Genomic DNA, 14,211 nt, shown 5'->3' with positions numbered 1-14,211 from the left:
TGATAGGGTTAATGTGTGAGGAGTGTTTGAAGGCTCTGGGCCTGTAAGAGTTTAGAAAAATGAGGGGGGGGATCTCATTGAAAAAATATTGAATATTGAAATGCCTAGATAGAGTGAATGTGGAGAAGGTGTTTCCCATAGTGGGGGAGTCTAGGACCTGAGGGTACAGCCCCATAATACAAGGATGCCTCTTTAGAACAAAGATGAGGAGGAATTTCTTTAGCCAGTGGGCAGTGAGTCTATGAAATTCATTTCCACAGATGGTTGTGGGAGCATTGGGTATGTTTACAGTCGAAGTTGATTGGTTCATAATTAGTAAGGAGGTCAAAAGTTATGGAGAGAACGCAGAAGAACGGGATTGAGAGAGATAAAAAATCAGCCATGATAAAATGGCAGAACAGACTTGATGGGCCGAATGGCTAATTCTGCTTCTATGTCTTATGTTCTTATGGTCTTTAACTGCTGCAGATCATCTTGTGAGATGCTATTAACTAGGAAGTAAGACAATAGGGACCTAATGAAAAAGAAGAAACTGTGATTCATTTCTGACGCAGATGTTGTGTGACTTCTAGGCTATTACACTACAAAAGGCATTAGGTTTCAATTAGATCACAGTGACTATATAGTCTTTGTAATATCTCAAGCTGTGCAGAGAGCTCTAGAAATGTAAATATTTGGATTTTTACACACGGAAGACCCAGAAGCATCTCTTACTTTTCCATAAGGATGTAAAAGAAGTAGGAGTTATCCCACTTCCAAAACTGGATGCAGGGCTGAGTGTTGAAGATTCCTAGATGTACGTAGGGGTGCAGCTGCAGTCTAATGAATAAGATTTGTGTAAATTCCTAAATAAGCCAAACATCTGTTAATTTACCCTTTTTACAGAACCCTGAACTGTAGGGCCACATAAAGTTGTATTGGAGGAATTCCAGTTCACAAGAACCAGATCTTTTAGCTTCCTTATGTGGTTGGGTAAAAAAGAAAAGCTCCCTGGATGAATGCTGGGCTATCCCCATTTCATAATTCTAATAATATACCATCAAATTAATTGTTTTCTGTCTCCCCTTTCACTTTAGGCTATCTCCTTGAACCAATACTCTGAAGAAATTCGATAGTCATTCGATGGTCAGTAAGCATACAGAAACCAAAAGCTTTTCTTGTCAGTGTGGTACACTTATCAGAATACCTGTCACTCAGAACACTGTGGCTTCAAATCTTAATTAGAAGCCATGAGCACAAAAATGAGCTGCTACTTCAGCTCTCAGTGCATTTCTCAGTCTGAAGTAACACATACAGCACGTTGGGGGAGCATAGCAGTTCAGGCAGCATCTACAGAGCACTGATAACAGTTTCTAAACCTGCTCCTTCAAAAGGTGGTAAAGGATCTCAGGCTGATATTTTTAATCTCAACATTTATTGCCCAGTAAACTGAAACACTAACTCAAGGACTAAATCCTGGAGCTCGCACGCCAACAACATGTCTGGCTGATCTTCACCTGAGGGATTGCAATGTTTAATAACAGCTTTAAAGATTCAAAGCATACTTATTATTAAAGAATGCATAAATTATACACCTTGAAATCTTTCTGCTTATTGGCAGCCATAAAGCAAGATACTTGAATAACCCACATTGTGCAAACAATAGAAGCAAGCCAACAACATCCTGAACCAGACTGAGTCTAGCTTTGCTCCCGAAGCAGCCTCAGTCCCAGTTCACCACACTAGCAGGGCAAAAGCGCACAGCAGCTGGATCAGTTCACAGTCTCAGCGGCGCGAAGGGAGAATGAACATTCGCGAGAGAGTGAGTGAAATCAGCCTGACCCTCGCCTCCGTACCCAACACTCAGGCTTCCAGTCTAGCTGTGTCAGCGTTTAAGTTGTCAAAGCCCGACACGCCTAGGCAGTCCCACCTCTCACCAAATCGGTGCTTGGAGTGATCCATCCTTGCGCCGGGTTAGGTGGAACCACTTTAAACACTTCCTCCTAAATGCCTCAATTGTATTTGCCTCACCACCATTCCTGGCAGAGCACTCCAAGTACCCATTATTGTCTGTGTAATGTACTTACCTCATAGCTCATGCCCTCTAGCATTAAACATTTAAACCCCGGGGAAAAGATACTGCTTGTCTATCCATGCCGCTCATAATCTTATAAACTTTTATTGGGTCTCCCTTAGTCCCTGCCATTCTAGAGACAACAATCCTAATATGTCCAACTTTTCCTTACTCTAAATGTCCTCTAATCCAGACAGCATCTGAGAAGCATCTTCCACATCCTCTCCATAGCTCCCACATCCTTCCCATAATGGGGCGACCAGACTATACCCTAATTCTAATTGAGGTATCTGAAACAGGGAGAAGTTCGATAACTTCAGTGATGGAAATGAGGGATCTTAGTGACACAGCAATCACCAACTTCATCTTCTATACCCGAATCACATCTTAGCAAAGTTGCTAACCGTCTTGTTCAGTTTCAGATGCTAAGAAGTCAAAAAGTTAAAAATCGGAGATAGGAAGTCTAAAAATAATAACCTTCATAATCTCGTGCCTCCCCATCTCTCCAATCTTCTCTAGCCTTAAAAAGTTCTCCAGTTTTCACAGTCCACTCATTTTTGATCTTTTTGATTAAACAAAATATAATCACTCTGCCTCTGGCTGACATGCTTTCCAATAACTCTGGAATGAACATTTATCGCCACCCTTTCATCTCTTCAGATGCTCCTTACTATTGACCATGTGGTTAATTGCCCCGATATCTCCCCACTTTTGTTTGGCAATACAAATAAGAGAAAATCTGCAGATGCTGGAAATTTGAGCAACACACACAAAATGCTGGAGAAACTTAGCAGGCCAGGCAGCATCTATGGAAAAAAGCACAGTCAACATTTTAGGCTGAAACCCTTTGGCAAGACTTGAGAAAAAACGCTGAGGAGTAGATTTGAAAGGTGGGAGCAGGGGAGAGAGAAACACCAGGCGATAGGTGAAACTTGGAGGGGGAAGGGATGAAGCAAAGAGCTAGGGAGTTGATTGGTGAAAGAGACAGAAGGCCATGGAAGAAAGAAAAAAGGTGGTGGGGGGGGGGGAGAGGACCACCAGAGGGAGGCGATGGGCAGGCAAGGAGATAATATGAGAGAAGGAAAAGGGGATGGGAAATGGTGAAGTGGGGGAGCATTACTGGAAGCTTGAGGAATCGATGTTCATGCCATCAGGTTGGAGGCTACCCAAACAGAATATAAGGTGCTGTTCCTCCAACCTAAGTGTGACCTTATCACGACAGTGGCGGAGGCCTTGGATGGACATATTGGAATGGGAATGGGAAGTGGAATTAAAATGGGTGGCCACTGGGAGATCCTGCTTGTTCTGATGGACAGAGCATAGATATAGCAAGAACAATGTAGAACAAGCAGGATCTCCCAGTGGCCACCCATTTTAATTCCACTTTCGCCTCTCCAGAGAAAACAACCCAAGTTAGTCCGAGGTTTAATTATGGCATGCTCTAATCCAGACAATAGTGTGGTAAACCTCCTGTACACCCTTTCCGAAGCCTTGACATCCTTTCTATAATGGGGCAACCAGAGCCATATACAATACTCCAGATGCAGCCTAACTGGAGTTTTTGCACATTTTAAAAAATCTATTCAATATATGTAATTAATTTACTTGTTTATTTATTATTATGTTCTATTTTATTTATTATTATTACTTTTTTCTCTCTCTGCTAGATTATGTGTTGCATTGAACTGCTGCTGCTAAGTTAACAGATTTCACATCACATGCCGATGATAATAAACCTAATTCTAATTCTGATTCTGATTCTAAAATGCTGCAGCATAACTTCCTGACTTTTGTACTTATCGTCTCGACTATTAAAGGCAAGTATGTATGCTTTCTTAATCACTTCTCTTTCCTTGCTGCTTAAGATTAAAAGACAGGAACTGCATGGAGAAACACATCCTTCATATTATTATGTCAGTTAAGGAAGCCAGTCAGCCCAACAGGTTGACGCAATTTCATCCGTGCCGTTCCCACAATGTTCTCTCAGATCCATCCTGATCTAGTAGCTCCTTCACAAGGGACAATTTACAGGGAATCAGGATCAGAAACAGGTTTAACATCATTCGCATAGGTCTTGAAATCTGTTGTTTTGCAGCAGCCGTACTGTGCAATGCATAACAAAAAAACTAAATTATCATAAGAAATATATACATACATAGGCATCCGTTAGTCTTGTGAGACCATGGATTTGTGCCTTGGAAGGTTTCCAGGGCGCAGGTCTGGGCAAGGTTGTATGGAAGACCAGCAGTTGCCCATGCTACAAGTCTCCCCTCTCCACACCACCGATGTTGTCCAAGGGAAGGGCATTAGGACCCATACAGCTTGGCACCAGTGTCGTTGCAGAGCAATGTGTGATTAAGTGCCTTGTTCAAGGACACAACACGCTGCCTCAGCCAAGGCTCGAACTAGCGACCTTCAGATCACTAGACGAACGCCTTAACCACTTGGCCACGCGCCAACATATATATATAAAATTAAGTTAAATAAGCAGTAAAAAAAGAGGGCAAAATAGTGGACTAGTGTACATGGGCTCATTGTCCATTCACAAAACCTGATGATGGAGGGGAAGAAGCTATTCCTAAATTATTGAGTGTGTGTCTTCAGGCTCCTGCACCTTCTTTTTGATGGTACCAATAAGAAGAGTACATGTCCTGATTGATAGGAGTCCTTAATGATGGATGTTGCATTTTTTTAAGATGTCCTCGCTCTGGGGGGCCTACTGCCCAGTGACCGATTAACACACTGAGCATGACATTCTTGGGATGTGGGAGAAAACCACAGGACCTCATGCAAACACCGCACAGTCAGCAGAGGAGGCCAGCATTGAACAGGCATTATCAGAGGTGTGAGAGCCAACCATAACTGCCACAGCACTGTGTTGCCCAACCTTGGTAAGCACTCTACTCAGGCTGTCAGTTGTGACTCAGTTGGCTATGGTATCACCTCTGTCAGTTACAGATCACAATGTTTTCAAGCATTATTGCCCATTAAACAGAGTGAAGAATAATGAAATGGGAATCATATGAAGACTGGACTGGGTAAGGATCAAAGATTTCCTACACCTGAAAGCATCAATGAACCAGATGTGGCCATTTGTGAAGTTGACATAAGGCCATAAGACATCGGAGCAGAATTGGACCATTTGGCCCATTGAGACAGCTCCACCATCTCATAATGCCTCTCAACCCATTCCCCTGCCTTCTCCCCATAACCTTTGATGCCCTTACTAATCAAAAGCCTATCAACCGCCACTTTAAATATACCCAATGACTTGGCCTCCATGGCTGTCTGTGGTAATGAATTCCAGAGACACTTGGAAAACATTGAACATCCCTGGCTGCCTATGTTGGGAAACTTTTTCTGCCTTAGTCCAATCCTCTAAATTGCTTGACCATTGACAGAGTCACTGTGCATCATACTGCAAGGGCATAGCCCTGTTCCTTCCGCTCGATTCTGTTCCTATTAGGACAGCTCATTTAGTCCCATTCCATCTTTCTTTTACTGCAGTGCTCTCAGTTATTTCAAGTCAAGTCTAGTCACTTTTTATTGTCATTTCGACCATAACTGCTGGTACAGTACACAGTAAAAATGAGACAATGTTTTTCAGGACCATGGTGCTACATGAAACAATACAAAAACTACACTGAACTACGTAAAACAACACAAAAACTACACTAGACTACAGACCTACCCAGGACTCATAAAGTGCACAAAACAGTGCAGGCATTACAATAAATAATAAACAAGACAATAGGCACAGTAGAGGGCAGTAGGCTGGTGTCAGGCCAGGCTCTGGGTATTGAGGAGTCTGATGGCTTGGGGGAAGAAACTGTTACATAGTCTGGTCGTGAGAGCCCGAATGCTTCGGTTCCTTTTGCCAGATGGCAGGAGGGAGAAGAGTTTGTATGAGGGGTGCGTGGGGTCCTTCATAATGCTGTTTGCTTTGTGGATGCAGCGTGTGGTGTAAATGTCTGTAATGGCGGGAAGAGAGATCCCAATGATCTTCTCAGCTGACCTCACTATCCGCTGCAGGGTCTTGCGATCCGAGGTGGTGCAATTTCCGAACCAGTCAGTGATGCAGCTGCTCAGGATGTTCTCAATACAACCTCTGTAGAATGTGGTAAGGATGGGAGGTGGGAGATGGACTTTTCTCAGCCTTCGCAGAAAGTAGAGACGCTGCTGGGCTTTCTTTGTTATGGAGCTGGTGTTGGGGGACCAGGTGAGATTCTCCGCCAGGTGAACACCAAGAAATTTGGTGCTGTTAACGATCTCTACGGAGGAGTCATCAATGTTCAGCAGAGAGTGGTCGCTCCATGTCCTCCTGAAGTCAACAACCATCTCTTTTGTTTTGTTTACATTTGGAGACAGGTTGTTGGCTCTGCACCAGTCCATTAGCTGCAGCACCTCCTCACTGTATGCTGACTCTTCGTTCTTGCTGATGAGACCCACCACGGTCGTGTCACCGGCGAACTTGATGATGTGGTTGGAGCTGTGTGTTGCGGCACAGTCGTGGGTCAGCAGAGTGAACAGCAGTGGACTGAGCACACAGCCCTGGGGGGCCCCCCCGTGCTCAGTGTGATGGTGTTGGAGATGCTGCTTCCGATCCGGACTGACTGAGTTCTCCCAGTCAGGAAGTCTAGGATCCAGTTGCAGAGGGAGGTGTTCAAGCCCAGTAGGCTCAGCTTTCCAATTAGTTTCTGAGGAATGATTGTGTTGAATGCTGAACGGAAGTCTATGGACAACATTCGAACGTACGTCTCTTTTTTGTCCAGGTGGGTTAGGGGCAGGTGGAGGGTGATGGAAATGGCGTCGTCTGTTGAACGGTTGGGACGGTACACGAACTGCAGGGGGTCCAGTGAGGGGGGCAGCAGGGTCTTGATGTGCCTCATTAGTAAGTATTTCCCTTCAGGCCTTCCTTGGCTCTGCTTCCACCACCTTTTATAGGCAATTCCTCTCAAATTCCAACCCTATGTCCCTGTCATGCAAGATCAAAATGGGTAAGGCCAGCCAACAAGGTTCTGGTGAAGCTGTATTTGCCAGCCTGCTGTACATTGGATGCAATGGATTGTGGAAGCATTGATGAACTCCAACCATACAATCAACTTCAGAGGATGATGGAGACGGGAGGTCATTGTTGGCTTATGCTCCATTGGGGTCTATGGGCCCAAGTTAGTAAGTAAGTTTATAGGCAGTGATTTCTGGATGATAACAACTCTCCATGTAAGAAAAATGCTTTCCTCATATGTGCCAGCTGGTAGGGCTGCTGTGTCTCCACTTCAGTGTCTCTACATTCTCCCTATGACGGCATGTGCCTCCTCTGGGTGTCCAGGTTCCACCCATCCCATACCACAAAGTTGTGTGGGTTTGTAGAGCTTTTGACTTCCAGTGTATAGCTGACGTGTGGAATCTGAGAAAGTTATTGGGAACGTAGGGAGAGAAAATGTATTTAGTGTCAAACGCACAAAATGCTAAATGACTTCAGCAGGTCAGACAGCATCTAGGCAAAGGAATAAGGAGTTGACACTTTGGGCCGAGACGCTGCCTGAGCTGCTGAGTTTGTGTATGTTATTCTGGATTTCCAGCATCTGCAGAACCTCTTGGGTTAAGGTTCAGTGTAAATGTTGGCAGAAACTCAATCCAGAAGAGCCTGTTCTCATTCCATTTGATTCTATAATTTCCCGTAAAAAATCTGCATGGGAACAGCTTCTCTCTTTCTATCCACTCTAATCCAGCTATAAACAAATAAGAGTTCACCTCTCAGCCCTCTTAGTTCCAAGGAATATAGCCCCAGCTTCTCCAATCTGAAGTTTACAGCTGAAATCCCCAAGCCATGGGAATACTCACTGCACATAAGAAAGATCAAACCATCTGTGCAACAATAATCTTATCCAATGGTGGCTGAGAACAGGGCTTAAGTTTGAATGGATCTGTGTTTCAATTATTATCATCTTTTTTTTTGAGTTGGGGAGTCGTTGGTGGGGTCCACTGCTGAACTCAGATGCTATCTGTTAAAACAAGGTATGCACCACTTCCCACCCTCTCACTCATTTGTAGAGCTGCTAAAGTGGTAAGTAATGGAGATCGGCTTGATTTCTACAACTGTGGCATTTCCTTAGGGTCCAATAGCCATCTTGAAATTCTATCTTTGCTCTGTCACTAAGATGTTGCTTCTGAAAGCCAGAAGCAGAGAGGGAGACTACAAACATTGGCTGTGGGAGGACTATATAACAGGTGCAGTCGCTACTGCGTTACTGTTGGCCCTAGCATGTTCCAGATTACTGAAAAGTCATAGAAAGAAGCTGTGGCAAGATTGAACATTGGGGTGAACTCAGTCTAACTTTCCAAAATATTCAGATCAACCTGTTATCTAAAAGCATTTCCTAACTACTTTCTGAAATACTTAAGCTCCACCAAGGAAGAGAAAGAAGTCAAGTGCATTGGAATATCGCCATGCCATATGGGAAGCAAGTAGAACTGAAGTAGCTGCAGGTTTGACTGGCATGGATATGATGGACCAAATGGTCGCCCAGTTCATTTGTTACGTGTTGTGTCATTATGGCTTGGGCAATCATGGTCTTTCCATGACCCTGATTGTTCTTGGCAAATTTTTCTTCAGAAGTGGTTTCCCATTTCCTTCTTGTGGCCAGGGTCTTCACAAGAAGACAGGTGACCCCAGCCATTATCAATACTCTTCAGAGATTGTCTGCCTGGTATCAGTGGTCGCCTTGAGATAGGCACCAGCTCCTCATCCACCATCTGCTCCTATGGCTGCAAGGGACCCTGATCAGTGATTGGGCTACACCTTGCCCAAGGGTGATATGCAGGCTAGAGGGAAGGAGTGTCTTACACCTCCTTTGATAGAGATGTAACTCCACCTTGCCCCCCCCCCAAGGCCTCCCAGTATATCATAGGTATCTAGGAAAAAATAGATCATGACATCTATTATGTCTCAAAAAACATCTTAATGTCTACGAGAGTGCCACGGAAATAAAAGGTGCTTATAAAAGGACTGATAGGTGTCACATTGAATAATTAGCTCTTTCGTAAAGCAGGAGTATAGGATAGTTAGTGTTACCTTTGGGCCTAATGAAGTGGGCAGATAATTTTCCCCATGGTGCTGTCTTCTAGTTATCAAGTGGTAACCTGACTTGATAACTAATTCTAGAGCCAGTAAGAACAAATAGCATTGAACTTGGGAAACAATGAATAACTGAGTTTAGCACTGATCTCAAGTAGTCTCTCGGAGTGAAGGTTAACATTGAGGAGGAATAAACAGTGATGAGCACAAACTGTAGTAACTATCAGAGCAAGGAAAGAGTGACATTGATCTGAAAGATGAAGAGGCTGTGAAAGAACTGGTGTTAAATAATTGGGGGCAGTGAGATGGGGTGGGGGGTCTAAGCTGATGCAGAGATCAATGATGAGAAATGTTGAACAGCACAAAGAACACTAAGAACGCATCAGTGAGTTCTACACTCGGAAGCCACTGTATTAGGTACCTGCACGACCTCCGATTCTATGTTTGCAGCTGTAGTCCATCATTTCAAGGTTCAACCTGCTGTGTGTTCAGAGGTACTCTTCTGCACAACACTGTTGTGATGCATGGTTACTTGGGTTACTGTCAGCTTGCACCGGTCTGACCATTCTTTTCTGACCTCACTCAGTAACAAGGCATTTTCACCCACTGAACTGCTACTCACTGTATGAGTTATCTTTTCCACACTATTCTTTGTAAACTGGAAAGACTGTTGTGCGTGGATATGCCAGGAAATCAGCAGTTACTGAGATACTCAAACCACCCTGTCTGACACCAACAATCATTCCACGATCAAAGCCCCTGAGATCATATTTCTTCCCCATTCCAATGTTTGGTTTGAGCTCTGCTGAACCTCTTGACCACATCTGCATCCTTTTCTACATTGAGTTGATGCCACATGAACGGCTGATTAGATATCTGCACTAACAAGCAGGTGTACAGGTGGTACCTAATGAAGTGCCAACTGAGTGAACAAGAAACATGATGAACAAGTGACATCACAGGGACAAATGCCCTTGATTGAGTTCAGAGGACAACGAAGAGGTCAAATAAAACAGAATGCTGTAATAGGAGCATTTGATGGCTCTGGGCCTAAACTTGCTGACCAAATAAAAATGGGATGGAGGGGGGTGAAATCTCATTGATACCTTTTGAATATTGAAAGGCCTTGATAGAGTGGTTGTGGAGGCAAAGTCATTAGGTTGATAGGCTCTTGATTAGTAAGGACATTAATGATTGTAGGGTGAAGGTAGGAGAATGGAGTTGAGAGGGATAATAGCTATGATGGATTGGCAGAACAGATTGGATGGGCCGAATGGACTATTTTTTCTCCTATGTCTTTGGGTCTTGTAGTCTAAAGGCAAGAGGGGAAGGAATAAAGTCAAGAAGGCAATTAAAACAGCTAGCTGAAGTAAAAAAAGTAAATCAGCCAGGTAGCTGCAGAGGTCTGAGCTAAGAATGGGCAAAGATGGTGGACAATTACAGACCCTAGTGCTGTTCAGGGAGGCTCACCAAGAAGATGGAGGCTACGTTGTTTGTTATCTATTACAGAGACAAAAGTGACAAGGAAACTATGTGCAAAACAACTTGCATGCAATCAAAGTGTGATTGAAATTACGGAAGATTAAGTATCACATCGCCACCAAGATACAAATATCTTAATGTCTAAGAGTGTACCATAGATATGAAGTCTCCATAGAAAAGGATAGATACAGGTCACATTGAGCAAATATCTTGGAGAGTATGAAACTACACCCAGGCACTTGCAAAATGGACCTCAATCAGTCATTTGTGATTTTGTGTCCAGGCGGTTAATAATATGCTGCATATTAATTAAATTTCTTACGAAAGCAGATACACTTGATTATGAACAGAAGCTCAGAGTTGCCCTGGTGATTTCTCACCATACTAAATAGTACTGCTGGACCTGAGTCCATTAATAAATAAACTCACTAACCTGATTCATCTTTTGAAGACAATAATCTGCTGAGATCGTACTGCATCACACATCTGCATAAAAAACTATTCCAGATGTGGTTCTTGGGACAAGTTTTGTTTGGCATCAAACAACTGTGAAGGAAACAAAAAATGTTTTTGTTCAAATGAGACAGCAGTTATAGTTGATATCGTGACAATTTGGTTCAATATGTTTGAAATTCATGAGCAACAAGCCAAAACAAAACTGAGCTGTTCCAGGATGCTGTGTTTTAATTCACTGGAAGCAGGAAACAGGAGAAGGCAGAGTAAATTCATCTCCATGCTCACAAGATATATGACACACAAACATCTAAGACAGTGTATCAATTAAACTGAATTTAATCCCCCTCAACTGTGCACAGATATTTGTTTCAGAACCTTCAACATGACAGCTAAAATCAATTTGATTAATGTCAACTGAACTCAGTGCTCTCCAGTGACAGTCTGACCACTTATTCCCAGTGACAGTCTGACCTCTCACTCCCAGTGACAGCCTGACTTCATTTCCAGTGACAATCTGACCCCTCAGTCCCAGTGACAGTTTGACCTCTCACTCCCAGTGACAGGCTGACCCCTCATTCCCAGTGACAGTCTGACCTCTCACTCCCAGTGACAGCCTGACCTTATTTCCAGTGACAATCTGACCCCTCAGTCCCAGTGACAGTCTGACCCCTGATTCCCAGTGACAGTTTGACCTCTCACTCCCACTTACAGGCTGACCTCACTCCCAGTGACAGTCTGACCTCATTCCCAGTGACAGTCTGACCTTATTCCCACTGACAGTCTGATCTCACTCCCAGTGACAGTCTGACCTCACTCCCAGTGACAGTCTGACCCCTCACTCCCAGTGACAGGCTGATCTTACTCCCAGTGACAGCCTGACCCCTCACGCCCAGTGACAGGCTGATCTCACTCCCAGTGACAGTCTGACCCCTCATTCCCAGTGACAGTTTGACCTTCCACTCCTAGTGACAGTCTGACCTCACTCCCAGTGACAGTCTGACCTCATTCCCAGTGACAGTCTGACCCCTCATTCCCACTGACAGTCTGATCTCACTCCCAGTGACAGTCTGACCCCTCACTCCCAGTGACAGGCTGATCTCACTCCCAGTGACAGTCTGACCCCTCATTCCCAGTGACAGTTTGACCTTCCACTCCCAGTGACAGTCTGACCTCACTCCCAGTGACAGTCTGACCTCATTCCCAGTGACAGTCTGACCCCTCATTCCCAGTGACAGACTGACCTCACTCCCAAGTGACAGTCTAACCTCATTCCCAGTGACAGCCTGACCTTATTTCCAGTGACAATCTGACCTCTCAGTCCCAGTGACAGTCTGACCCCTGATTCCCAGTGACAGTTTGACCTCTCACTCCCACTTACAGGCTGACCTCACTCCCAGTGACAGTCTGACCTCATTCCCAGTGACAGTCTGACCCCTGATTCCCAGTGACAGTTTGACCTCTCACTCCCACTTACAGTCTGACCTCATTCCCAGTGACAGTCTGACCTTATTCCCAGTGACAGTCTGACCCCTGATTCCCAGTGACAGTTTGACCTCTCACTCCCACTTACAGGCTGACCTCACTCCCAGTGACAGTCTGACCTCATTCCCAGTGACAGGCTGATCTTACTCCCAGTGACAGTCTGACCCCTCACGCCCAGTGACAGGCTGATCTCACTCCCAGTGACAGTCTGACCCCTCATTCCCAGTGACAGTTTGACCTTCCACTCCCAGTGACAGTCTGACCTCATTCCCAGTGACAGTCTGACCTTATTCCCAGTGACAGTCTGACCCCTCATTCCCAGTGACAGTCTGACCTCACTCCCAAGTGACAGTCTAACCTCATTCCCAGTGACAGTCTGACCTCACTCCCAGTGACAGTCTGACCTCACTCCCAAGTGATAGTCTGACCTCACTCCCAGTGACAGTCTGACCTCACTCCCAAGTGACAGTCTGACCTCACTCCCAGTGACAGTCTGACCCCTCACTCCCAAGTGACAGTCTGACCTCACTCCCAGTGACAGTCTGACCCCTGACTCCCAAGTGACAGTCTGACCTCATTCCCAGTGACAGTCTGACCCCACTCTCTACCCAGGTCCCAATCACTTCCAGGCTCTGCACACCCATGAGAGGCAAATGACTGACAGTCTCGGGCTCCGTTTCCCCCCAACCCTATTTATTCCTTCAAAGATAGTGAAAATAAAATCTGGCAGACTGCATCATCCAGAAATTGTGGATTCTGCTTTGGAACCTCATTTATTTTATGAAGTTATTCTGCTTTACTTAAAGCACACGGTATTGTGGGTAAGGTATTGATGTGGATGGAGAATTGGTTAGCAGACAGGAAGCAAAGAGTGGGAATAAACAGGACCTTTTCAGAATGGCAGGCGGTGACTAGTGGGGTACCGCAAGGCTCAGTGCTGGGACCCCAGTTGTTTACAATATATATTAATGACTTGGATGAGGGAATTAAATGCAGCATCTCCAAGTTTGCCGATGACACGAAGCTGGGTGGCAGTGTTAGCTGTGAGGAGGATGCTAAGAGGATGCAGAGTGACTTGGATAGGTTGGGTGAGTGGGCAAATTCATGGCAGATGCAATTTAATGTGGATAAATGTGAAGTTATCCACTTTGGTGGCAAAAATAGGAAAACAGATTATTATCTGAATGGTGGCCGATTAGGAAAAGGGGAGGTGCAACGAGACCTGGGTGTCATTATACACCAGTCATTGAAAGTGGGCATGCAGGTATAGCAGGCAGTGAAAAAGGCAAATGGTATGCTGGCATTTATAGCGAGAGGATTCGAGTACAGGAGCAGGGAGGTACTACTGCAGTTGTACAAGGCCTTGGTGAGACCACACCTGGAGTATTGTGTGCAGTTTTGGTCCCCTAATCTGAGGAAAGACATCTTTGCCATAGAGGGAGTACAAAGAAGGTTCACCAGATTGATTCCTGGGATGGCAGGACTTTCATATGAAGAAAGACTGGATGAACTGGGCTTGTACTCGTTGGAATTTAGAAGATTGAGGGGGGATCTGATTGAAACGTATAAAATCCTAGAGGGATTGGACAGGCTAGATGCAGGAAGATTGTTCCCGATGTTGGGGAAGTCCAGAACAAGGGGTCACAGTTTGAGGATAAAG

At 44.8% G+C, this 14,211-nt stretch overlaps 1 protein-coding gene across 3 annotated transcripts in view; it reads right to left on the bottom strand.

Moving 5' to 3' along the window:
- vegfc (vascular endothelial growth factor c) overlaps nt 1-14,211 on the bottom strand; it is a 226,157-nt gene that overhangs the window by 14,486 nt on the left and 197,460 nt on the right. For all 3 annotated transcript variants that reach the window (XM_063049453.1, XM_063049454.1, XM_063049455.1), the window contains exon 5: nt 11,047-11,159. In XM_063049453.1, coding sequence (XP_062905523.1) covers nt 11,047-11,159 — 113 coding nt within the window. The remainder of the gene's footprint in view (nt 1-11,046; nt 11,160-14,211) is intronic.

The sequence above is a fragment of the Mobula hypostoma genome, chromosome 5 (assembly GCF_963921235.1).
Source record: "Mobula hypostoma chromosome 5, sMobHyp1.1, whole genome shotgun sequence".
NCBI lineage: Eukaryota > Metazoa > Chordata > Chondrichthyes > Myliobatiformes > Myliobatidae > Mobula > Mobula hypostoma.
This window is presented reverse-complemented; position numbering and strand designations above follow the sequence as displayed.